Here is a 26,911-nt window from a genome sequence, read left to right on the forward strand (position 1 = left end):
AACTTGATCTTATTTCACAATTTTCTTTTAACAATTCCGTTTAGTTTAATATTTTTGACCTATGGCGTTATATGATTGATTCCATTGTTTTGAGGTCTGAAAATCAGTCAGTCAGTTAACCAACCAGTCCGTCAGATTCTCAGTGAACATCATATGGACAGCATCTTTATAACCAAATCCAAACCGTCAGTTTATCCATCACACAATTCACACCCAGCATTGCATCCCAAATTATCTACACATCCTTCCATTATTCCCTACGCAAACTTTCTTTAATGCACCAACAAACTGCTAACTTGTCTACATATCCCTCTCATTTTTTTTTTCTTTTCCGTCGAATCTTTCTTCCTTGAACTGCTTGAGTGTTACTGTTATCGCGGCGTGTGTGAGGGAGCGTCGCCTGTTGGTCATCGCCTGCAGAGCCTCGCGCGGGACCTTAAGAGCTAAACACATACACACACACATACTGAACTTTGGGACGCGGCCACGTGCGCTGCTACACTCTTCCACTGCATTGGGACCTCGAGGCTGCCACACACACACACACACACACACACACACACACACACACACACACAAAGTTAGACATCCATACATATACACTCATACATAAATACATACACACGAAAGTACGTACATAGTTATTATGAAACAAGAAACTTCATATTTCTTTCAATCTTACGTTCTCTGATTTGTTGAAAGTTTTTTAATTAATCATCAGACAACCGGATATACGTATACACTCCTACATGCATACAGACAAACACACAAAAGTACACAGTTATCAGCCAAGTAACCTCGTATTTCCTTTCAATCGTCTCGTTTTCTTTCAGTCTTTAGCCATCCCTTTCACTACTACTTCACACAATTTTCCTTAATTACCAACCACTCTAAGACCTGTTTTCTTGCTCTACAGCCACCTCCGAACATTGTATTGTCTACAAATTGTAAAATCTATTCTGTTTTATCATCTTTCTTGCAGATGCTTATAAAGATACCATACATCGCTTGTAGTGCTGTGAATTATTGTATACCGCAGTGGTAGGGAATTAATGTGATGTGCTTTAAGTCTCATCATGTTTAGCAAGACTGGCGGCAACTCAGAGGACTAAAGAATGAACACAACGTTGAGCGCAGTGGAAGGAAGTACGCCGAAGGTTCCAAGGCAAAACTTCAAGCGAGAGTACAGTTATAAGTTCAATCATTCACACACAGAGGGCGTGGAAGAGCAGCACACGACACATGGGACGCCTAAGATCACCCTGTTGGCCCGTGAAATGTTGAGAAAAAGACACTTAAACGCTACATAACGGATCTCGGCGAATGTGTGTGTGTGTGTGTATGTGCGTGTGTATGTGTGTGTGTGTGTGTGTGCGTGTAAGTGTATCGTTATTGCAATACTAATAAAAGTTTTCGTATTATCTGTAACGAGTGATTTAAAAAGTAACTTGTACTTGGGGTTGGGATGACGACGAGGGCGAGAACACGAGGAGGTGGAGAAAGCAAGGCAGTGGGGAGGGGGATTGGGGAAGGCAGGGCTGCGGATTGAGTATTGAGTTTCTTTCCCCATTCCCCGATCCTTTGAAGACTCGCGGCTCCTCCTGTGAGAGCTTTGCGGCGCGGTATTGGCGTATCGGTTATCAAGTCAGTCCCGGCTGCTCGTGATGCCTGTAATGCGTGTGGAGACTCAGACTCAGACTCCCGCGTTTGGCAGAAGGAGCGAGTGTCGTGGTAAGGATCGGTGGCACATGACCCTGCTTTGGTGGAGAACTGAATTAACCAACCAGTCCGTCAGTCCGTCCGTCAGTCAGTCAGTCAATCCGTCCGTCAGTCAGTTAGTCGATAGTGGTGCTGACTCAAGTTCTGTTAGTTAACTGCGATGCAAGACGTTTTTTCGTATCTCGATAGCTTATGACCCTGTTTCTGTGGAGAACTGAATTAGCTAACCAGTCATTCATTCATTCAGTCAGTCAGTCGATACCGGTACTGACTCTAAAGTTCTCTTGGTTGACTTCAAACGTTCCCCTGAATTCACTGCAACCTTAGAGTCGTTTTTTCGTGCCGTTCATCTTCAAAGGTAAATCTAAGGCCCCTTTCAAACGACGGCACTGGTGGCGTCGTATGAAAGGGACTTAAGTGTTGATCTGACGGTGAGGGGTGGCGGTGACTGGCCCGACAGTGTGTGAGGAGTGAAGGTGCGGAGTGCAGAAGTGTTGCGAATAGTGGTGATGTTGACTTATTTTATTTATTTATTTATTTTTTGGCGTGAATGTGTCTCAAGTTGAATTGCTGCCGGTAAGGGACGATTGCTCTCCCCAAACTAGCTTGTCATCTCCTGCAACTACACGCAATGGACTGTTTGACCTCAGAGATTCATTTATACGCAAAAATAAAGAAGAAAAAGAGTATCACGCTAAATGCACGAGAATTAAGATGCAACAATGTCGAATTGTGTGTCAGCTGCGCATGATGGCGTCTCTGTCATGGTGCTACGGCTTTTACTGACAACCACCGACATCACAAGCTTCGAAACGTTCACTGGCTGGTTTGAAATTGAATAAAACACTGCCACGAACACGCAGGCGCCTTCAAACATTACGAAGAACATCGAACCAAACCTTGCTGTCCTTTCTTTCTCAATTTTTTTTTCTGCCATGTACGCGTGGCAAATTAATCAGACAGTGTGGTGTGGTGGACTGTGGTTTGGCCCTTGGGTGTCGTTAGGGCTGGGGAGAGTGTGTGGTTGAGGTGGTGGTAGGTGGTGTTACTGGTAGTGATAGTGTAGTGATTATGGTTATGGTGTTATTGGTGATGCGTCATGAATAGTTGTCTCTCATCAGTCCTACATTCTGAGACGCGCTGCTCTTTTACCACGACAATTTTCAAAGGCCAAAGAGATGATTAGCCGGGTTCTGGGCAGTGTTTATCCAGTTAATAACGTAGAAATCTTGTTAACATGTCACTAAAATCATAAAAAAAAAAAACCCTTAAAACTCGCGTAACTTCAACTAGAGCCCTTTGAATGTAATGAAGATGCGGCACAGAGGTGTTTCAGAATATGGTCCTTATAGACACACAGAGCTACTAATCAAGTGTTATCGCCTTATTAAACCTTCCGATCCTGGCGTCTGTGTCGTGAATGAGCAATGTGTTGAGCAGATACACTGAGCTCGTGTACTTAGAAACTGGGAATGACCGTTCACCTGCCTACAGAGAACGTTGACTAGAGTGTGAGCTCTTTGGGAGGGGAAGGGGGAGGGAGGGAGGGGGAAGGGAGCAACGCCTTAGTGTACATGGGCAGGATTTGGTTTGCTGAAGTCTACTGGGGGGGGGGGGGGGCGGGTTGATTGGTTGAGGAACGCCCACCACCACCAGCGTGTGTGTGGCGGAGTGGTGGTTGGCGGGGGTGATTGGCGGGGCGTGGCTTGGTGGGGCGGGGGTGGGCAGCACATATAGACCGCCGTTAAACTATATATCCAGTCACTTTATCATATAAAGTTTATTAAGAATCTTAACAAATGTTCGCTATACCAAACTACAGTACGTGGGTGGGCTGCGTGGGTGTGGGCGGGAGACAGCTCGCTTCTGTGCCGTGGGGTGGGAGGAGCGGCGCGGGGAACCAGAGGGAGAAAATAAATGGTTTGACTTAAAGACGATAAAAGGAGCTCGCGCCTTACGTGGGGGAGAGGCGACTCAGAGTGAGGGGGTAAGGGAGTGTCTGGGCCGCGGCGAACACCACGACCTGCCTCCTGCGGGTATCGCGGCGTAGGTCGGCAGGCTGCGGCGGAGCGGGGGCGGCTTTGTGCTGCCTCTGATGTAACACAACACGCAGCGGGCACTTAAATGTTTCACGCGGCGACGCACGTGTGTGGGTCGCAGGCCGCCCAGACACGCCGGGCTGAGGTTGTGGGGAGGAGGGAACCCGCACATCGCACGGCGTTCACTGGGAATTTTGTTTTGTTTGTCTGTCTCGTGAAGTGTTCTCGCTAACCCATGGCTCCCGTCAGGCCTCGATGCGGTCGTCCTAAAGTGGCGTTGAAATGTTTTTACTTTACAAATAAGAGCTAGACCTAAACGTCCCTTTTCTCCCTCGGCGTGAACGGTGTCCTTAGGGCGTAATGAAAGACGTGAGGGCAGTGACGACTGGCGGGCAGTGACGCGCGGGGGAACAGACTACACGCGTGGACTGTGACCTACACGTGGTGCGGGAAGGGTCGGCGGCAGAGCTGCTGACGAGGAGGAGGAAAAGGAGGAAGAGGAAGAGGAATGAACTGCAGGGGGAGGCTGCCGTCTGCTGAAGGTGCAAGTGGACGTCCTCCCTCAGCCAGGCGGTCAGCGGCACCACAGCAGGAGCCGCCACGTGAGCAGACCGAAGACGGAGGCGGCGAGACAGCAGCAGCAGCAGCAGCAGCAGCAGCAGGCGAGGGGCCGCGCCAGGGGGAAGCTGAGGGCCGCGGAGGTCATCCTTCCCCTGCCGCTCTGGGGACCAAGTGTTAGGGTCAGGCGCCAGCCAACACATCCCACTCCTCACACCACTACGCACACCTCCACTCACACCCCGCGGGGCTCAGGCAGAGTGAGGCAGAGAGGCAGTGGCGGCGCCTCACCCTTAATGACTCCCGTGACAGCAGCGGCACTCAGCCCTCGCTATAACACAACCCGTCCCGTGACAACCAAACACTGGATACCAAAGAGGAGCCATTACCATGTGCATCACTGCAACCACCAGCGCCTAGCAATGATGGCTGTGATGAGGAGAGTAACAACTTAATACACCACGCCTCATCCTCCGAGGCGAGGTGGCATCCGAGAAACGGAGGAAAGGAGACTAAATCTAATGAAATAGTAAATATTCTACCTTTCATGAATTTGTGGCAATACTGAAAACAACCTGTCCCTTTTTAATACCATTTCACCACAAGCAGGACACAAACACGTTTACCTTATGATCAACAACAACAACAACAACAACAACAATAACAACAACAATAACATACTAACAACCATCATAACTCACCCAGGTACTGCAGCCGTCCAGCAAATCACCAATTTTCCGTAGCAGCGCGCCGGCCTCCCGCCACTCCTCGCTGCCGACCGCGCCGTCCCTCTCGTCCTCCTCCTCCTTGTCCTCGTCCTTATGCCGCAGGACACTCAGGGCCTCACGCAGCCAATCAGCGAGCGGCAGGCGACCCTCACTGCTCTGGGACTTGATGGCTTCTTGACTGGGACTCGAGGAGGAGGAGGAGGAAGAGGAGGAGGGGACTTCGACTTTCACCTCTGAGGGCGTGGTGGCCTCTGCTGCGGCGGCTGAGGCAGGGTCGGCAAGCAGGATGTCTGGTTTGTGCTTGGCGTGGCTTGCTGGGTGCTGCGAGTTGCTCAGGATGATGTCAGGAAGCTGCGGTGTCCCTGTGTGGCGTGGGTTGATTGACTGAGTAAGTAAATGTCTGGTTGATTGGCCGACTGACTGATTGAGTGACTAACTGATTAACTGATTGAGTGGGTGAGGAAGTGAGTGAGTGAGTGACTGATTGATTAGATGATTGACTGATGTTGATGCGAGGTGGAAGGAAATGACTGGAGGCGTTATAAAGAATTTTCAGGTTAGATTTTGTATTTTTTTCCTCTCTGTCTCGTTGAAAGATTTTTATAATCGATTTTGCTTTCGAGTTGATGTTTTGAAAGAATGACTGGACTCTCTCTCTCTCTCTCTCTCTCTCTCTCTCTCTTTAAATTGCTTGTTTACACGGTATCACCTTCACTACATTTTACAATCTATTCCACCATTACCCATCAATATGAGCGCTAGAAAAGAGAAGGTACGGCACTTATCAGAAAAGGTACAAAAGCTGTTTACCCGTACATTGTCCTTGAAACAAAGAAAATGGAGGTCACTATGTCACTAGTCAGCATTGAAGTGGGAAATAAAAGACACTTGATGGCAACACTTTCCCTACTGACCAGAGGGTATTACGCCTCGACCAACCAGGAACAAGATAGTGGACATGTGGACCAATTAGAATTCACGTGTTGCTCGGTTCTTTCTCCTCGTTTACTTTGTTGTTTGATCTCCCGAAATATGACAGATTTCTGAAATTGGTACAAATTTTCACGAATTCTTCATGATTCATTTTTTTTAATCCCCCTTTTTTTTTTTACTTCATCTGTACCCAAAACATACAAATTCTCTTAATTTGATTTATCCCATCATTATTTAACCCAAACATTATCGTAAATGCAAGAAATGATATTGAGATCAACACGAATCTCCAGAATTTAAACACCCTTCTACTGAAAATTTAAACGGAATCTCCTGAAATTTGCTGTACACTATCTGGCAGCCTTCCCTATAGCTCAGTCACCCTAACGTTATCAAAGAGGGAAGAGTGCTGCGTGTTCTCCCTGCTTGAGGCGTGTGTATCGTAAAGGGAAGGAGTGCTTGCTAGGACCTCCTTCTTCAGGTTAAACGTTGCAAGGTGAGTTAATTAATATCTTTTCGTGAGGATGTAATAATGGTTGAGTTAATGGTGATTGTGTTTGTAATGGTGGTTGTGTGATGTAATTGCGTTGTTATGGTTGTTACCTTGATAATGCGATGGTTTGTGTTGTGGTGGTGATCTGATGGTGATGTGATAATGTTGTTCATGCTGCTGTTTTGCTAGTGTTGTTTGTGTTATGGTGATTATCGTGTTTGTGTTATTGTGACCTGATGGCGTTGTGTTGCTGTTGTGATGGCAAGCGTTCTGATTCACACACACACACACACACACGCGACCAACTGCCCTAGTAATCAAGAACATTCCCCCTACGCTCGCTCGCTCTCTCTTTCTCTCTCTCCCCCCGAACAAATGTCCTTCTCAGAAAACTCATAATTCCTCTGGTTCTTCGTGCTCAGTGGGAGAGATGAGCCTCCTCTCCCTCTCTCACTCCTCTCCCTCTCTTCCGTTCCCTCCCAGTCCTCTCCCTCCGTGGAACCAAACAAACCCAAGAAGTAATCTTTGCCTCGGCGCGAATTGATCATCAATAATAACAACAGCAACAACAACAACAATAATAATGATAATAATAACTGTAATGGAAATGATAATACTGATGCTAGTGATGATGGTAATGGCCATAATAGTAATAATGATAATAATGATAATAATAATAATAATAATAATAATAATAATAATAATGTATTTTAAAAGTGTGATACTAGTATGTACATGGAAAGAAATATAGATAGATTAAAAAAAAAGCACGTAACTGAAATTTTCAATGTTTACTACTTACAAGAAGAAGAAACAGAAAAATGGAAAAGAAAGGAAAAAAAAAAACGAAAAGTATGAGTATGTATATATAGAAGGAAAAGAGGAGAAAAAATAGAAAACGTAACCAAAACTCCACAAAACCTTACCGAGCCGTTCCAGAAGGGCGCGCCAATTCATGCTGTGGACTGTGGTGGCAGTGTCGTCAGTAGCGGTGTTGTCAGTGGCGGTGGCAGTGGCGGTGGCTGTGGCGGGGGTGTCGCCGGGAGCAGCGAGGTCTGGGTCGAGTCGCGCGGCGTCGAGGAGGCCGAGAGGCACCGCACCCACTAGCAGCAACGCGTGGACCATGGCGCGGGGCTGGGCGGCGAGTGAGTGAGGCCGCGCGGCACTGGCGGGGTGAGCTGCAATCTCCTATGCCGCGGCCTGAGTTACTGCGCCGCCTCTCACCTCGCCCGCCGCCCACAGGTGCTCTCTTAACCCTCCCCCTCCTACTCCCTCCCTCCCTCCCTCTCTGGCTTCCCTGCCTTAGCTTCCTGCACCACAAACGCGCGCAACCTGCCTGCCTGCAACCTGCCTGCCTGCAACCTACCTGCCTGCCTTGCCTACCCAGTCTCTGCGATTCATTTACCTCCGAAACTCTCTCCATTACCATTTTTTCTCTGCCATGCTGCCGCCTGACATATTGATCTATTCCCTCCATGGCAGCAACGGGAAAGAAGTGAGGTTTTTAAATTCACTCGGTAATTCAGTGCTGTGATGAATGAGAGCCTTTTTTTTCATTTGAGGACGGGCGAGAGGGTGGGTGGATACGTGGGTAGGAAGGTACTAGGTGGGTGGGTGGTATGGCTGAGTGGGGCGGCGGGTGGGGCAGGAAAGGGAGGGAGGTCGGTAGGTGGGTTAGGGCGGAGGGAGGCAGGCTAGAGATGGAGAGAGGGAGGCAGGAGATAGGTAGGTGGGTAGGTAAGGGACGGAGGGAGTGCTGTGGGTAGGTAGGTTAGGGTGGAGGCAGGAGAGGTAGGTACTGTGGGTGGGTGGGTAGCCCAGGGTGGAGGGAGGCGAGGAGGAGGAGGAGGAGGAGGCAGGCCGCTCGGCAACTGGGAGGAGAGAGAGAGGGAGAGAGAGAGAGAGAGCGAGCCTAGCAACGCTCATGACGCAGGCCAGAATGGGAAACAAGACTTTAATGGCGTTTTGTTCCCTTCAAGAGGCCCATTACTTCCTCATTCCCCGCCCCGACCTCCGCGCGGGGAAAGAACAGGGAAATAAGAATATTTATGAAGGCGCGTTAATTGATCGGCGTATTGCTGCGTTAAGGTTAAGAAAAATAAGAGGAGGGAGGAGGAGGAGGAGGAGGAGGAAGAGAGGAAGGGAAACAGGGAAATGAGGAAGGAGGACAAGGATGTTGGAAAGGAAAATGTAGGAATAACTGGAAAGAGAGAAGAAATATAGAAAGTTAAGGTATTGAAGAGGAGGTGGTGGTGGTAAAGGGAAGGAGAAGGAAGCAAGATGGGGTATTGAACAGTAGGAGCGGGGAGAGGAAGAGGAGGAAGAGAGGTAGAAGTGCTGATGAGGTGGTGAGAAGGAACAGGGTGAGGGAGGGGAGAAGACAAGGGACATAAGTGTTAGAAAGAAGGGAGAGGAGGAAGGTGACAATGGAAAAGGAAGAGGAGGAAAGAATGGGAAGAAGACGTAACGGGGGGGGAGGGGGAGGAGGAGGAGGAGGAGGAGGTGACAACATGAATAAGTGAAGGAAGGGAGGGTAAGACAGGGAAGGAGAAGACAGGGCAATTTGGATAACTATTCTATACTAACTATTAGTGGGAAAGACAGGATAGTACAGGTGAAGGCTTTCCCCCACCCACCCATCCGCCCTGCAGAATGTGGCTGGAAATAGGAAACGATACCATGTGGCATAGAAAAAAAAAAAAAAAACTTAGAATTTGAGAGAGTGAGAGAGTTGTGGTTTACATCTACTTTTGTTTGTGGGGGAGGCGTAAGTACTGAAAGATGCGTAATGTGCTGTGTGCATAGCGTAGGTGGAGGTGGAATTTTTTATTTTGTAGGAGGGGCAACGGCCAAAAGCAACAAAACTGAAAAAAAAAGCCCACTGAGGTGTTGGTCCCCAGAGTCAGAAAGGATCGTCATAAATTAGAGGATAACTGTCTTGAAACCTTCCTCTTGAAAGAGTTCAAGTCACAGGAAGGAGGAAATACAGAAGTAGGCAGAAAGCTCCAGAGTTTACCAGAAAAGGGAATAAATTGTTGAGAATACTAGTTAACTCTTCCATTAGTGAGATGGACAGAATAGGGGTGAGAGAAAGAAGAAATTCTTGTGCATCGAGGCCGCGGGAGGAGGGGAGGCAAGCAGTTAGCAAGATCAGAAGAGCAGCTAGTATGAAAACAGCAAGAGATAGCAAGAGATGCAACACTGCGGCGATGAGAGAGGCTGAAGACAGGTGGAGAGGAAAAGGAAGCGAGAAGAGAAGAAGAAAAACAGAAGGAGCGGAAGTATCGGTGACTAGATGCTGGAAGGGAATAGAGGAGAGAAGCCAAGAGGGACAAAATTATAGGGCAGCGAGGAGACAGGGACGGGGCAGAGAATGGCAGGGGGGAGTCATGGGCAAAGAGAGGGCAAGAGAAGGGCAAGGCAGGGCAGGGGAGGCAGAGAGGGGACACGGATAGGGAGAGGAAAGGGGCAAGGGGGAGAGAGGGCCCAGGTGGTAGGCGCCTCGCTGTGTTCCGGTGGTAATTGATATTCGGTGACCCGTGTCGAGTCATTTCCTGGCACTGTGACGCGCGACCTGGATATTTCTGGAGCCTGACACACAGACACACAGCCACATGGAGACACAGCCACATGGACACACAGACACACAGCCACATGGAGACACAGCCACATGGACACACAGACACACAGCCACATGGAGACACAGCCACATGGACACACAGATACACAGACACACGATCACTAGATATACAGACACGGTGGGACTCAAGGGAAGGAAGACAAAAAAAAAATACAGAAAAGATACAAATAAGATAGACAAATAATATAGACAAAAGATAGAAAAAATAGTCAAAAGAATAGATAGGGGGATATATAGTATGACACAAGAGATAGACAAAGGATAGACAAAGGTAGAAGAATTTAGGAGTTGGGTAATTAGACAAAATGTGGAGGTGGTCATGAATAGTTAGCTTCGTTAGAACTAGGTTACGGGGTACAAACACACACACACACACATTACATTTGTCAGTCTGTTTAATTGCCTGTCTGTATGTCTGTATTTGTTTATCTATCTCCCCTCTACTCTCTCTCTCTCACTCTCTCTCTCTCAACTCAACCCTCGCCATTTCAATGCATCACCCCCAATCACCCCCTCACCAGTACTATCCCCATCACCTACCATCTCTCACGTGGGCTAAAGGAGGCAGGCACCAGGAGGAGGAGGAAGAGAGATGGGGGAGGGGGAGATATCTGCCTTCGTGGTATGGACAGACAGCAGGGTCTCTCGCTAGCTCTCAGTGGCTCTCTCGGGTTTGTCAATCACACGGGCAACCTCAGAGACACGGAATCGAACGCCTGTATAGGTCTCGCTGATAGGTCGAGAGAGAGAGAGAGAGAGAGAGAGAGAGAGAGAGAGAGAGAGAGAGAGAGAGAGAGAGAGAGAGAGTAATCAAGGAGAAAGGAGCAAAACAAAGAAGAGAAGAAAAACTTGAATGCATATTGGGGAAGAGATAAGAAATACTAAGTGAGAGAGAGAGAGAGAGAGAGAGAGAGAGAGAGAGAGAGAGAGAGAGAGAGAGAGAGAGAGAGAGAGAGAGAGAGAGAGAGAAAACACCCTCGCCTGCCCAAACTCTTGTCGCGGTCTCATAACAGATTCCAAACATGACCGCCATTTCTGTGGATTCCCTGGCGTGTTTTTTTCCCCTCCCTTTTCACGTGCTCGTGTTTGGTTTTACATTTGGGAGGCACAGAAATACAAGAAAAAATCGCCACGTTGAGGGAGAACTGCACAAAGACGAGAGAGAGGAAAAAAAAAAAAAAGCAGCATGTAGGTATTTTGCTTATGAATTCAAAAAAGAAAAGGAAAAAAGAGAGAGAGAGAGAAAGGAAAGGTTTAAAAAGAAGGAAGGAAGAAAGGAATGGTTCAAATGTTTAGCCACAGGAGAGCATGGAGTGTCAGCGGGGAACCTACAGCGAAAGGCGATGACGAAGACGTGATAAAAGATTCCTTCCTGCTCGTGTCTGCCCTATTTTAGTTTTATTGTATGTAAACACGCCGCGGAGTCTATCTTTTCGAGGTCTTTTTCCTTAAAGCCAAAGTACAGTAACGCATTTTGTTTGTAACCACGCCAGGAAATGTACTTTTTATATTTCTTTTTTCGAAAACAAAACTACAATAGCCTCCGCATCTCGACCTATTTTTCTCTTGCTCGACATATCAGCACTTGAAGATTTTTATGTTCGACACCAGCAACAATGTATCTGTCTTATCTTCCCACTGACTGTCGTGATGAACAAGCCTTTCAAACTGTACTGTTCTCAATGAGCTAAGAGCAACTGGTGCAGCGTCTTGTATTCCTGACTGAGCTGGAGAGTATCCCAGCATTCTCGATCTTTTCCTAACCTGTCTTCTTGGTCGTAACTCAAGAAACACCAAGAGGAGATGAAGCACGAAGGAAGGAAAAATGCTAAATGAGGAAAAAACGTCAGAAAAGTTGTAAAGTTAGTGATTTTCTTTCATTTCTTTTACCGACCTGGAGAGCATCCCAACATTCTCGATCTTTTCCTAACCTGTCCACTTGGTCGTAACTCAAACACCAAGAAGAGAAAAAACACAAAGGAAGGAAAAATATTAGATGGGTGACAACTTCGGAGTAATTGTAATGTTGGTGATTTTCCTTCATTTCTTTTATCTTTTCTTACTGGCGGATGAAAGCCAAGAGAAGACGCAATAGGTGTTCGTAGTTCGTCTCTTCCTCTTAGTTCCGTTTATTGAAAGACTGATGATGTTTTGTTTATATGTTTCCATTTCTTTTATTTAGATGTATTTTATTTATTTATTTATTTTATCTATTTACTTATTTATTTATTTATTTTTTTGTATACTGTTGTTGGTGCTTACGTATTTATTCTGTCTCTATCTACATTATTTATCCATCCACTTTCCAAACAGTTCAACCTTTTCCAATATTCCGACACACACACACACACACACACACACACACACACACACACACACACACACACACACACACACACACACACACGCACACACACACACACACACACACACACGTAAAAGAGAGAAACAGCATTGGCGCGCACACATTAATGCCAAAATGGTGCACAAATATGCCTGTCAGTTACAAAAAACGGCGGTCATTAATATGGAATCCCTGCAACTTTTTCTTTTTATGAGAGATCAGCCGTAGTGCATATTTCTGTCTCTGTCTGTTCGTCTGTCTGTTTGTCTGTCCGTTTGTCCGTCCATGTATGAGGGTTATGTATTTATGTGTCTGTCTGTTATTCTTTGTCTGTCTGTATGTGTGAATGTACGTCATTTACAGTAATCTCTTTATGTATTTGAGTGTGTGGGCAGAATATTGTTGGGAAGGGAGGAAGAGGGGGGGGGGAGAGGGAGAGAACGTTATCCTGGTGGCTCTACGGTACAGCGCTCATCTCACGTCCTAAAAACTACGAATTCGAATCCCGGCTTACGATATTGTTGGCGGGAGAGGCAGCGAATTCTCGTAACGCTTACCTGCGCCATATGACCCTGACCCGTATTCTGTAAGGCTCTGGATTATCATAGACTATTTTCAAGGGCCGTAGAATTTTTATTTATTTATCTATTTTTTATTGTAAGACGGATTATAGCCAAGAGCGACAAAAAAAAAAAAAAAAAAGGCCAGTCCCAAAAGAAAATGGCCAAAAAGAATATTAAAAATCACGAGTAGTGTTTTGTGTTTGTGTACTTATTTTTTTTTTCCCCATTGATATAGAATACAGAATGATACAGAATACAAGTTATATTACCACTGGAATTATGAAAACTCCCTTGAAAATTCCAATAACTTCCAGAATTCTAGTTAAACTATTATTGGAATCATGGAAACGCTTTAGTAAATCCTAGCAGCTTAAAAATCATAGTTAAATTATCACCGGAATCATGGAAACTCTCTTGAAAATTCCAATAACTTCCAAAATCATTATTGTATTACCAGAATCATTAAAACCTCATCTAGACTATGTTATGCAGTTCTGGTCCTCGTATTACAGGAAGGATATATGTCTATTAGAATCAGTACAGAGGAGAATGACTAAAAGGATACAGAGGGATGAGGAGTATTCCTTATGGAACAAGACTAGAGGTATCAAATTTAAGTTCCTTAGAGAGACGTAGGTTAAGAGGGGATCTGATAGAAGTCTTTAAGTGGTATAGCAGTCATAACAAGGGGGACGTAAGCAAAATTCTCAGGATCAGTAATCAGAATAGAACTAAAAGTAACGGGTTCAAGCTCAAAAAAATTAGGTACAAGAAAGAGATAGGAAGGAATTGGTTCTCATATACAGTGGTAGATGAGTGGAACAGACTCAGTATTCAGGTTGTTAGTGCTGAGTCACTGGAGAGCTTTAAAAGATTAGACAAATTTATGGATGGGGATGATAGGTGGAGATAGGTAGGTATGTTTTATACAGGGACTACCACGTGTAGGCTTGGTGGCTTCTTGCAGCTTCTCTTATTTTATTATGTGCTTATGTTTTTATTTCCACAGCACCATGGAAACACCCTTAAAAAAACTTACTTCCGGAAACGTCGTTAAATCAGCACCATGAAAACACCCTTAAAAACCCCAATAACTTACGGAAACCTTGTTAAACCATCGCCAGCACCATGCAAACACCTTTAAAACCCCCAGTACCTAACACCATAGTCTGCTAAAAAGAAGAAAAGTTAAGACGCAGAAGCACTTAAGATTACCGCGCTTCCCTCTCATTCCAGCTGCGTCATAACCCAGTCTCACATTCCTCACCGGGCGGCTGATGCATCTACTCCCCCAATTACTTATCTCGCAACTTCTCCCGTGTAATGGCAAAGTTTGTGTGCTCACCCATATATTGACTCAGCCTGCACGCGCTACCCGCCAGGCCGCTGCTGGAAAAAAGGCGCCTTCCAGTCCACAAACAGGAAATAAGATTGGCTTTCTTTGAGGTGAAGACCCGAGGGCGTCGATCGTGGCGTGTGTCAACATTTGTTCTGAGAGGCGAGCAGCGCAGCGGGGGGATGAAGGGGAGGTGGCGGTGGTGGTGGTGGTGCAAGAGGAAGAGGAACGTATGAACAGAAGAACGATTTGGAAGAATGTTCTTTTCCTTTTCTTTTTCTTCTTCTTCTCTCTTGTTTGCTTTCTCTTCGTTCTCATCGTCATTTTTTTTGTCCCCTCTTTTTGTTATCCTTCTTTCGTTTGTTTCCTCCTCTTTTTTTCTTTCTCGTTTCCTCTTGTTTTTGCTTCCGTTATTCCTGCATTCATTCCGTCTTTTCTCTTTTCTTCTTCATCTTTACCTTTTCCTCCTCCTCCTCCTCCTCTCTCTCCTTGTTCTTGGTCTTTTTGGTCTTCTTGTTCTTTACATCCTTCTCCTCCTCCCCCACCTTCTTCTTCTTTTTCTTCTTTTCTTCTTCTTCTTCTCCTCCTCCTCCTCCTCCTCCTCCTCCTCCTCCTCCTCCTCCTCCTCCTCCTCATACTTTTTTCTATTTTTTTTACCTCCTCCTCCCTCTTTGTTCTCTTTCTTATTGTTGTATTTCTCCTCCTCCTCCTCTTCGCTATCACTACCACCACCTCTCCTTCCCACTTCTTCTCATGCTCCATCTGGCGTCGTAATCAGCTTGATTCCGTAGCTTCGCGAGTCACCCCTGTAAGCCCGTTTTCTGTTGCTTTCCCCGTCCTCGCCTTCTGCAGGAGTTTAAAGAATTGTGTGTGTTCAGCTCCTTTCTATTCTCGTCTCTCTATTTTCTCTCTCTGCTTCCTTTTCCTTCTATTTTTTGGTTGCATTAATTTCTTTCCTTTTTCTTCACTTCCTTGTTAGTTTTTTCTCTTTTAATTCTATTCCTCTTTTTTTCTTCGTTTTCTTGTTTCTTATTAGTTTTATTTCTTTTTTCCTTGTTATTTACTTAGTTTCTCTTCCTCCTTCCTTTTTCTTTTTTGTCTCTCCCTCGCTTTCCTCCTCTCTTTCTCTCCTTTCCTTCTCTGTTTCTGCTTCCTTCCCTTATTTCCCTTTAGTTTCCTCCCTCTTTTTCCTCTGTCTACATGAATTCTCCTCCTTTTCATTCCTCCCTCCCTTTCCTTTTTTTCTCTTTCTTTTCCTTCCCACTTTTCCCTCTCGATTTCCTTCCTTTTACACCCTTGTCTCCTTCGTTCTCCTCCCTTCCTTTCTCCCTCCCTTTTTTTTCTTCACTTTCCTGCCTCTCTTTCTCCGCTTCGTTTTCCTTTTTTTCATTGTTTTCTTCATTTCCCTCCCTACCTTACCCTCCTATTCCTCCATTTTCCTCCTCCTTCGTTTCCCCCTCCCTCCTTACCCTCCCAGTTCTTGCTTAAGGTAATGGAAACTGCATTATTCATTTGGTCTAAGGGACGCAGTATTGGAAGGCAAGTCCCTGTTAGAATCATTATTGACAAACGGGATTTTTTCATGCATACAGAAGCTTCTCGGTCACGGATGCCTTGTTGACACTTCGGATCTTCTTCCTCAGCTCCATTTTCTTTGACCGTCTTGCTCTTTCTCTCTATCTCTTTCTCTTTGGATTGTAATCTCAAATGTTTTTCGGTTTTTTTAGAAAGTTCATCATTTTTTTTTCATTTTTTTTTTCAGGGTTTATAATCGCGTGGAAGTTGTAAGGAGGTTTTCTAAGTTGTTTTTCGTCCGTTACGTTTTCTATGATTGTCTCTTCGCTTTCTCTCTCTCTCTCTCTCTCTCTCTCTCTCTCTCTCTCTCTCTGAACCAGAATCTCAAATATTTCTTTCAAAGTCTCGTCTGAAAAAAAGAAAAAAATCTATACAAGTAAGGAAAGAAGAAGAAGAAGAAGAAGAAGAAGAAGAAGAAGAAGAAGAAGAAGAAGAAAAGAAGAAGAAGAAGAAGAAGAGCATGTAAGATATAAATCAAAGAAACAGCGAAAGGTGGAAGCAAGAACGAAATAAAACAAGGATGGTGAGTATAGATGAAATAAAAAAAAACTAATAGAAGAAAAAATATTATTATTATTATTATTGTTATTATTATTATTATTATTATTAGTAGTAGTATTAGTAGTAGTAGTAGTCGTCATCTGGACTTTAAAACGCATTACACTTCATTAGACTTTCATTGTTTCGTTAGGTTGGGGTTGTTTTCGTCCCCGGAGACCTGTGCATTGTGGGAACCGTTTGTGTCGAGGGGCATGTGATGGTGATAGGAGAGGAGGAGGAGGAGGAGGAGAGGAGGATGGAAGAAGGCTAGTTTCTCTCTCTCTCTCTCTCTCTCTCTCTCTCTCTCTGGAAGTAATAATGTCAGCAATCGTTTTTTTTTTCTTTCAACCACTGGGGAAATAAGTTCGAATGTTCTTAGGCCTACTGCGCGCCGCCTCTTCCCCGGGGGCCTGTCTCCCTCGTGGTAATTGGTGGGGCATTGTTATCGCCACAAAAGCTTGCTATGTGGTGGGGGGGGATGGAGGAGCAGGAGGAGGAGGAGGAAGAGGAGGAGGAGGAGGAGGAGGAGGAGGAGGAGGAGGAGGAGGAGGAGGAGGAAGGGTTGTTGTTTCGTGGTTCTCCTTAATCAATCAATTTCAGTTTTGTTTCTCTAAAGTCTCAATGTGAAAGGACTACTTTTAATGGATGTTTTTTTTTTTTTATTTGTTTGTGATTAGAAATGGTGGTGATGGTGGTGGTGGTGTGGTGGTGGTGGTGGTGGCGGTGGTGGTGGTCTAGTAGCGGCTGTGATGTATATAATGGTAGTAATAGCAATGCTGATAATGTTGATAAAAAGTTAGATACGTCTTATTTTTATTTATTTATTTTATTTCAATTTTCCCTTTTTTTTTTAATTTTTATTCGTCTATTCAATAACTTCTTTTCTTCCTTACCCTTTCTTCATTTTCTCTCTTTCCTGTCCAGTCTTCCCTTCCCAATAACTAAAAAAAAAAAAAAAAAAAAAAAAGCAGCGCTCTCAATCCTTCCGTGCGTCACCCACTATCCCAGCGGCCGGTCATCTAGACAAACCTCCGTCATTCATTATATATTTCCCTATTCCTGAAGCGACACGTACATGTTTCCTCGTGACGTCCTGTGGCTGACGTGCTGGACGTGTCTAATGTCGGTAGTGCTCGTGGCGGAGTGCAGGGGGCCGTGCATCAAGGGGCTTGCAAAACACCAGTGCTCCTTCCGGATTGACGGTCGAGGCGAGGCGCGCGTGCTGGACATGAAGCGTCTTAATCGGCTGTTCCGGAGTAAGGGATGGACTCGTGAGAAGAAGCGCCCCTCACCACCAAGGTTCTTTGAGGTGTGCTGCCACGGTGATGTGTTCTACCTCACGCTGCCCAAGCTGAAGCCGCAGTGCATGAATGGGCTGTGGCTGGGGGAGTGTGCGTGGCGGGCGCGGGGCAGAGACAGGCTGCGGGTGACGGACTACAGTGAGATGCGCCATTGGGAGAAGATGGGATGGAAGGTTGTGAAAAGGCGTCCCCCAGGCGGCCCCTTCCGTGAGGTGTGCTGCAGCGGTAAGGTGAGCTACATGGTTCCCTTCCGTCCACCCACGCCCACGCCTGGCAGGACACGCGCCGGGGGGGAGAAACCTGCGGCGGGAAAGAAACGCTCTGGTAGGAGGAAACGTGTCTCAGGAAAGAAACCTGCTGCTGTAAAGAAACCTGCCCCAGGGAAGAAACCCGCCACAGGAAAGAGAAAACCCGCCCCAAGAAAGAAAAAACCTGCCCAGGAAAACAAGAAATTTGTTCCAGGAATGAAACTTATCTCAGGAAAGGAGAAACCTGCCCTAAGGAAGAGACCCACTCCTGCCAAGACACTTGCTTCAGAAAAGAAATCTCCACAAAAGAAAGCCGGCCAGGGGAAGCAGCCAGCCGAGAGGAAGAAAGGAACACCGGAGATAAAGCAGAACCAGAAACTGAGGAACACGACCCTCCCAAGGAGTGGAACTGTCACCAAAACTCTCCCAAAGATTGTGACTGCCCCCTCAACTCTCCCAAAGAATGAAACTCCCGCCAAAACTCTCCCAAGGAATGAAACTGTCCCCACTTCCTCCTCAACCCTCCCAAAGACTGAATTTCCCCCCACAACTCTCCCAGAGAATGTGACTGCCCCCTCAACTCTCTCAAAGAGTAAGACTCCTCCCACTCAAACTGCAAGGCCCTCCTCTCCTCTGACTGAAACTTCTGAAAAACCCAAAACTGCTCTTCCAGAAACCTCAACAGCAAGTAAGACAGGACGGAGCCTCCAGCCACAGTCCAGAAGGCAAAGATATACCGCTGCTGGCCGAAATGAAACCTTTATGAACGAAACCGCTCTGCATCAGGGAGGGAAAGACGTGAAGGTCGCCCTTAGCAGACTGGAAAACAAGAAACCGTTTGCGGGAAAAATGAAGGAAGGATACAGTTTTGAGAACCCAGCTGAGGAGGTTCCTGAGGATCTGGAAAATGCAGTCGAGGAGTTCCACGAGAAGTTTGCAAAGGAGGTGATGAGGAAGAAGGATTCAAAGGAGCTGGAGTAGTGACCAGGCGTCTCTGTACCAGTAGGAAGTGAAAGGTTTGTGTCCAGCCACTCACCACTATGTACAAACTCATCGCTATTATTCTCTTTTTCATTAGATCGAAATATTTTCTTAACAACACACACCTCATTGATTTGAAGACAACACCAAAATGAAGACAACACCAGTTTAATCATGTAACTGGGGCCTGAATGAGAGTATAGGACAGCCAACGCATTTAGATGGTTTAACTATCACTAGAAGCATGAAACACTCTAGCGAACCCAGACCAAATTCACCAAGACAAGAAGAAAATATTGAAGGCAGGACACTACTGAGACCTTTTCAAGAGATGTTTTTAAGTTACGCCGCCTGGAACGTCCTGAGGCATCTCTTAAGACAGGCGCGACGAGACCAAGACGCGACAACTTAATCCTTGATAGTGCGTTCGTCTTCCCTGCGTCTTCCCTTCGTCTTGCCAGGCCCCGGGCAACGCCTCAGGACTGGCGGGCCTTTATGCAGCCAGGTCCCCGATGCGCTGGTGACGAGTGGTGCCTGGGAAGCCTAACACGTGAGGAACAGAGCGACACCTACAGTATTGTTCGTCGCCGCGGAGGGAGACGGAGGAGACAAGACGTGGAGGTCCTCAGTGACGTGTGGGGGAGGAAAGTTGCTCCCCCAAAACCACATTTTCCTCTCATTCATGTCAGGGCGGCGCAAACAGTAAGTAATGGCCAAGCTTCGGTTGGCACATCAGCTGACGACGCCGGGGAATAGCGGGACGGGGGCGCCACCTAGCAGAGCATTCACGGGGCGAGATAATCACAACTGTTGATTAAGATGCCGCCTCGGGGACAAAGCGCCTTCACGCCTCCCGCCATTCACACGCGGGAAGACTCACTCACTTTCCAGGCTTTTCTCCCGGCCCTATACAAATTAAAATCGAAGAAATGAAGAAATAAGGAACGATTGCTACCTCCTCTCCTCCTCCTCCTCCTCCCTTCTGTTGCGTGAGTGAGTGAGTGAGTGAAGGGGAGGGAGAAGCATTGGTCATCGCCTCTTAATCACCATAGACGAGTATCGATCGGCCGCGCCTACGTGACAAAGGGAAGGAGTTTAGGGACTGTATGCCCATAGAGGCGCCGCGGCTTTGTGTGCGGCGCGCTGGTCGGAGGCGAGGGTGTGTGGCGGCAGGCACGGCGAGGCGCCCCCACCCCAGCCATCCCGCCCCCTGGGAGAATGTATTTTTGCTGCTTAAATTAGTGTGAGAGAGAGAGAGAGAGAGAGAGAGAGAGAGAGAGAGAGAGAGAGAGAGAGAGAGAGAGAGAGAGAGAGAGAGAGAGAGAGAGAGAGAGACCGTGAAATGAATGAGGTTGTTGTTATATAAAAACTGTTCATTTGCATTGATTTTGTTGAATTCTAGTAATTATCTTCTGAATTTGTTTAATCTAACCTAATCTACCGTAAACAAACTGTCTCGTGCATGATCTAAGAAACTACTGCTACTACTACTACTACTACTACTACTACAACCACCACCACCACTGTACTAGTATCATTAACAATAACAACAACAACAATAATAATCCCAATAGTAATGACGTAAAAAAAAATATTACCCTCCCCTCCTTCCCCCTCAAAAAAGAAAAAACAACAACTTTGTAGTACCTATAAAAATAATATCCTGACGGGGGAGAAGGGCCATGGAGGAGGAGGAGGAGGAGGAGGAGGAGGAGGAGTGTCGCTTCATCACTACACAAGGGCCTTCAGAACACCAAGTCGCAGTACCCGTGTGTGTGTGTGTGTGTGTGTGTGTGTGTGTGTGTGTGTCGCTGCGCCTAGGGAGAGAGGACGTGGCGCTGGTGAGTCAGTCAGTTTGAAGTGCGTATCTGAAGGTGAGGCTGCCGAGAAGGGACGTCGCTGGAGAGTTGAAGACACGTGGCGAGGAAACCTGGGTGGGTGGTGGTGGAGTTGCTTTGATGACAGGGAGGAGGAGAAGGAAGAAAACAAGTAAACAAGGAAGAAGACAAATTGAAGAGGCATGGCAAAAAAAAAATGTATGATGGAGCGATACATCCTTGAAATGGCGCCACGAGGAGGAGGAGGAGGAGGAGGAGGAGGAGGAGGAGGAGGAGGAGGTGGTGGTGGTGGTGGTCATGACCCAAAGGAGGCGGCTTAGCTAGTGTTGTTTGCCGCTCAGTCGGGAGTCGCTCCGGGGTGATGAACTGAAATTAATGCAAGAGTTTTTTTTGAGTATGTCCGGGTACGTTTTTCATTCTCACACGGGAGAGGAAAACAATGAAGGATTAATATATATATATATATATATATATATATATATATATATATATATATATATATATATATATATATATATATATATATATATATATATATATATATGACTTAGTAGGATTTGTAGTGATGTTAATAAATTTGTGGATGACACGAAGATAGGTAGGTTAATTTAATTAGGTCAGATTCGGATGCCATCGACTCGCATGTAGATTTGGATAGGATGAACGAATGGACGGACAGATGGTAAATGCAGTTTAATGTCAATAAATGCAAAGTGCTTGGCCTAGGCGGGAGAAACCCACACAATAGATTCACAATAAATAACGAAGTTCTGGTAAGTTCAGATAACGAAAAAGATTGAGGAGTTGTAGTTAGCTCTGATCTCCGTCTGAGAAACCAATGCACAGAGGCCAAAAATAGGACAAATCGGGTATTAGGATTAATTTTTGGAAGTGTTAAAAGTAGAGGTCCCGAAGTAATATTAAGTTGTATTTGGCGCTGGTCAGACCTCATCTAGACTACGCTGTGCAGTTCTGGTCCCCATATTACACGAAGGACGCAAATCTATTAGAATCAATACAAAGGAGAATGACTAAAAGGATACAGGGATGAGGAGTGTTCCTTACGAAAAGAGACTGAAGCTATTATATTTGCATTCCTTAGAGAGACGCAGGTTACGAGGGGACCTGATAGAAATCTTTAAGTGGTATAGGGGTCATAACAAGGGTGACGTAAGCAAAATTCTCAGGATCAGTAATCAGAATACGTAGAACAAGAAATAATGGGTTGAAGCTTAAAAAAAAAAAAAAAAGATAGGTTCAAGAAAAGATAGGAAGGAAATAGTTTTCAAACAGAGCGGCTGATGAAAGGAACGGACACAGTAATCATTCTGTTAGTGCTGAGTCATTGGGGAGCTTTAAAAGGAGATTAAACAAATTTATGAATGGAGATGATAGGTGGAGATAGGCAGGTATATTTCATACAGGGATTGCCACGTGTAGGCCTGATGGCTTCTTGCAGCCTCCCTTATTTTCTTACGTTCTTATGTTCTAGTAGAAGCAGTAGTAGTATTGGTGGTGGCGGTGGCGGTAGTAATAATAGTAATAGCATGTACAGGTAGCAGTAGTATGAGCATTAATATTATCGTAATTTTCATGTGCAGGGTCTCCATTCCTTTCAGCGATGTCACATTCAATAACAACATTTTCATAACCGAGTCCTTTTCTTCTAATCCCTCCACTCTTCCCCTCGTAATAAGTCCGCATTCACCTTTACTCCTTCATTATCTTTTTTACAACGCACTGTACACACACACACACACACACACACACACACACACACACACACACACACACACACACACACACACACACACACACACACTACCCCATCTTCTCTTGCAGCTAATTTCCTTTTATTTTTACAACCCTACCTCCTCCACTCCTCCTCCTCCTGCTGCTGCTGCTCTCTTAAAACCAGGTGGGGCCTCGTGTCAATGAAATCATCAGCCTCACTGGATTCCTTTTGTCTTAAATGCAGAGGAAAAATGCAGATGACGAGAGCAGCCGATGTCGAGGTTAAGGAGCAAGCCAATGTCATCCCACACCGGGGCCCCGAGGTGTGGAAGGGCGGGATTCTGACCACTAGTAGCCTCAGAAATCAGCCTTATGGGAGGTGGTAATGTGGTGCAGTCCTCCGCGCCGCTCCACCCATGCGTGTTTCGGCAGCGGTGTGCAATTGCAATAAAGATTCGCAACTGCTCGTCCCACGCCCGCCCGCGCCTTTGTCTCCGCATCGACCGCGCGTCTCTCCTCGCCTAAGCGCAGCGGAGTAATTATCCTGGCCGACACTGATTAATTTTTCGCTCATTCTCTTCGCTCCGCAGCGCGCGACTCGAAGTACTGCCCTCGCCCTGGTTTGGAGTTCCTGTTCTGGTTAGTGGATATCCCCTTCCTGCGTTTTTCTTGTGTTTCTTTTCTTTTCTTGTCCTCATCGTCGTCGTCCTCTTCTTCGTACCTTCCCTGTTTTGGTTGTCCACTTCCTTTTTTTCCTCGTCTTTAGCCCTCCTCCTCGTCCTCTATTCTTTCCCCTACGTTTCCTTGTCTCCATTCCTCGGTTATCCTCGTTCTCTTTCTTTTCGTGCCTCCTCTATTCTAGGTCTGGGCATCTCTTTTTTCCTTGTTTCCCTAGAACCCCTCTTTTTCCTCCTTGTCCTCCTGTATTCTTTCTCCTTTCTAGTCTTCCTCTTTCTCATCCTTGTCTTCGTCTAATTTTCCCCCTTTTTGTTCTCCTAGGCCTCATCTATTCTTTCCCCTTGTTTTCCTCATCTCTAGTCCTCATCTCTCTCCTCCTTGTCTTCATCTATTCTTTCTCGTCCTTCTTTTACTTGTTTCCATCCTCTCCCAGTTCTCCTCCTTCCCCTCCTCCTCCTTGTCTCGTCACCCTCTGGTCGTGTTTGTCTTTCCTTCCTCCCGCAGCGTCACCTGTGTTTAGTAGTGTAGGTAATAAGGTAATCTGATGAGCAGTGCTTTCTTTCATTGTTTTGTTTTATTTCCGTTTTTCCTATCTTTATTTCCTGTTTTTTTTTCTCTCCTTCCGACTGTTTGCAATACTTGATCTTACTACTACTACTCCTGCTACTACTACTAATCATGACATTAATAAATTATAACAAATGCCACGTGAACTCCACCGATTGAAGAAACAAACAAGCGGCTAACAATCAAATTACCCTCATTGTTATTTCCAACGCAATATTCCGAAGTGATTAGAGTTGCATTAATGACGCGGCTTTCAGTGAATTCTCTCTCTCGTCCTTAATTGTTGTCGAGTATTTAAAATTGTATATGTGAAAAGATAATTATATATTTTTTTCAATATAGCCTTTTTTTTTATTTATTTACTTATCTACTTATGTATCTTCCTACCTATCTGTCTACTACCTGTATCTATCTATTTTGTATGTCCATCGATCCATTTCTGTCTATCTGTCTATTTTATCTGTTTTACTATTAACAAACAATACTGCAGAAAAAAAAAGTTAATTTATAGCCTTCGTTCGGTCGCCAATGGAAACAAAAGCAGCAACAGCAACAACAACAACAAAAAGTAACTGACGCCAACTTTGCAAGTGTATGAGCGACGAGACAAAGACAGATTAAAAAACTCGACGTAAAGTGAAGGCAAAAGAAATGACAAAGAAGCGACTCCTTTTTTGGGACAGCCGAGTGTTTCAAGGGGCTGAGTTGAAGTTTCGAGTCAGGTGAGGACGGGACGGGAGGAAGCGAGACGGGCGTGAGTTAGGGAAGAGGGAGGAGAGGTAGGGATGTCTTGGGACGAGCTAGAGGAGGGGAATGAGAGTTGGGGGTGTCCTGGGGTGAGGTAGGGGCGGAGGAGGAGAGGCGGGGGTGTCCTGGGATGAGGGGGTGGCAAGAAGTAGCGTGGGCAGCAGCAGGCGGCGTCTCAAGTCTTCATGCGTTGGTGGTCAGGCTGAGTGGAGGAAGAGGAGGTGTGAAGGTGGAGGAGCTGCCTTCACTTTGACTTGTTTTCTTAAGGTAAGTATTAAATGCTGTTTATTTTATTTATTGATTTATATATTTAAGGGTATTTTGTGCAATGTACTTAGTTATTATCTATTTATTCATTTAAGGTGTTCTGGTAAAGGGCAACAAAAAGGCTCTCATAAAAAAGAAAGGGTAGCTGAAGGTGCATGGATGGTTTGCACGAGGGAATCTGTAAGACCACGTGTAGTTTTAGTGAAAAGTGACGAGTGACGGGCAGAACAGGTATGTATAATTAATTAGTCAGTAAATTATTCTTATTGTTCTGAAAGTGAAGTACATAATTACTCAAGTCATCGCTCTGTTCTTGATTCTTCGTCACTGGTTAATTACTTCCTCTAATTACTACTTACTTTGTGTGCTGGGTATCACATTTACATAATTATTTAAATTGTCTTTGTTTTTTTATCCTTCATCGCTGGTTAATTATCGCCTTTCCTTTAATTACGACTTGCTTTTTGTTCTGGATGTCAAGTGTGAGCGTCTTAGTGGAGCGGCATTTCTATGTTCTTGTCTTCGTTGGTTCATATCCTCTATGCCGTAATGCTTGGGACTGCTCACGGTAGTACGACACGCGTTGCTTAGTGTAGCCACGGACGATGATGGTCAAGAGGGAAATACTTCAACTACAGGCTGTGTAAGAGGGTGTGTACGTACTACCCAATCACCTGTTTTGCTGTCGGTGGTGTTTCGAAATTATACTGCCAACTTGCACCAAACCATTTTACATATTTATTTGTAAACAGTTGAAGTCGTAAGCAGGGAGGAAAATGCAGAATCAAGAGAGTTTTGGAGTCCATCAGTAAAAGGTTAGTTAGTAAGGTGATGATAGAAAAGGTAGGTTTCTAACAGAATTGTGTGATAAGAGTAAGAAAGAAGTATCATCTTCCTAAGCCTGCCAAGTCAGTGTAAAGAGAGAGAAGTAACGTGCAGCACAAAGAAAACTGACGTGAAACATATTGGTGCATAAATAAATACATAACGTCTCAGCAATTCATGATTTGAGTACCGTAATGTATTTTAATCGTTGTTCTGTTGTTGGTCTGTCACGAACTATTTATTTACAGATCGAGAGATGAGATAGTCTTCTGATGTGCTCGTGTGTTTGAGGCACGTGCTGAGTCCGCATCCCCTGGCAAGTGTACCCTCCGCGCGACAGGTGTGAGGAGAGGAACAGGTGGAGGGATCGCTGTGTGAGGATGTGGCGGTTGTTTGTTCAGGTTGGGTTCAGTACGTCAGTGTTTGTATGACGTCGTGTAGATTTATTTTTAGGAAAAGTTTGGGGACAAGGGAGTGGGTTGGAGAGGATAGAAACACAGAGATGGACAGATTGAGGATTTTTCATTTGGTTACTTTCTGGTCCTTAGATTTTTTTTTCTTATTTATTGCCTGCCTGTGGCATCATCAGTGTGCTTTCATCGCCCGTGCAGTGCAGTGGGCAGCTCTGCAAGGCGTCTCGGAATGAAAGTACTGCTACTACCAGCGCGATCAGAAGAGGAGGAATAAAGCGAGTCAAACCCATGAAGGAGGCCAACTAACTAGTAGCACGGGACTGCAAAACAGTGTGTAATTAGGAATATAAACATTTTTATTAGTCGGTGTGCATATATTGATTGATTGATAGTAGTAGAAAACAAGTGGACGTGGGAGGGGGAACAAATAAAAAAATTTTAAGTAGGATGGCGGAGAGGGAGAATACCGAGATGATTACCGAAAACAAACTTAAGGCGCTCCTCGCACGTCGAGGCCAGTGCTGCTGCTGGTGTACACGTCTTATTTTCAGCATCCCCCCCACCCAATTTTTTATAAAGTCTTATCGGCATTCCTTCCTTCCCAGCCAGATTCTTAGGGCATTTCTCCAAAACAATCTAATTCTCGGCATTCCCCCCCCCCCCAAGTGTTTTTCGGTATTTCTCCCCTAAGCCTTATATTATTATTACTTTTGTTCTTGGCATTTCCCCCACCCAAAAAAACTTGCTCATTATTATTCTCTGCATTACCCCCCCCCGCGCAGTTTTTTCGGTAGGTATTTCTCCTCCAAAACTCATCTTCGGCATTTCCGGCTTTTTTTTTTTT

At 45.5% G+C, this 26,911-nt stretch overlaps 1 protein-coding gene and 1 long non-coding RNA gene across 3 annotated transcripts in view; one reads left to right on the top strand and one right to left on the bottom strand.

Annotated features, from left to right (window-relative positions):
- Positions 1-7,969, bottom strand: part of LOC135103805 (uncharacterized) — an 8,056-nt gene extending 87 nt beyond the window's left edge. Inside the window, exons 1-3 of the mRNA XM_064010601.1 lie at positions 7,397-7,969; positions 5,018-5,406; positions 1-4,479 (exon numbers count right to left, since the gene is read on the bottom strand). The exon at positions 1-4,479 is cut by the window's left edge and continues 87 nt beyond it. Of these exons, the coding sequence (XP_063866671.1) occupies positions 4,333-4,479; positions 5,018-5,406; positions 7,397-7,595 (735 nt within the window). The 5' untranslated portion in view covers positions 7,596-7,969 and the 3' untranslated portion in view covers positions 1-4,332. The remainder of the gene's footprint in view (positions 4,480-5,017; positions 5,407-7,396) is intronic.
- On the top strand, positions 6,360-26,719 carry LOC135103806 (uncharacterized). 2 transcript variants are annotated; one of them, XR_010270203.1, is made up of 3 exons: positions 6,360-6,473; positions 25,903-26,065; positions 26,244-26,719. It is a non-coding gene; the product is annotated as an uncharacterized LOC135103806 (long non-coding RNA). The 2 variants fall into 2 exon arrangements; XR_010270202.1 differs by having other exon boundaries at positions 25,903-26,055.
- Positions 26,720-26,911: the final 192 nt, after the last annotated feature.

Source organism: Scylla paramamosain, chromosome 9 (genome assembly GCF_035594125.1).
Source record: "Scylla paramamosain isolate STU-SP2022 chromosome 9, ASM3559412v1, whole genome shotgun sequence".
Lineage (NCBI taxonomy): Eukaryota > Metazoa > Arthropoda > Malacostraca > Decapoda > Portunidae > Scylla > Scylla paramamosain.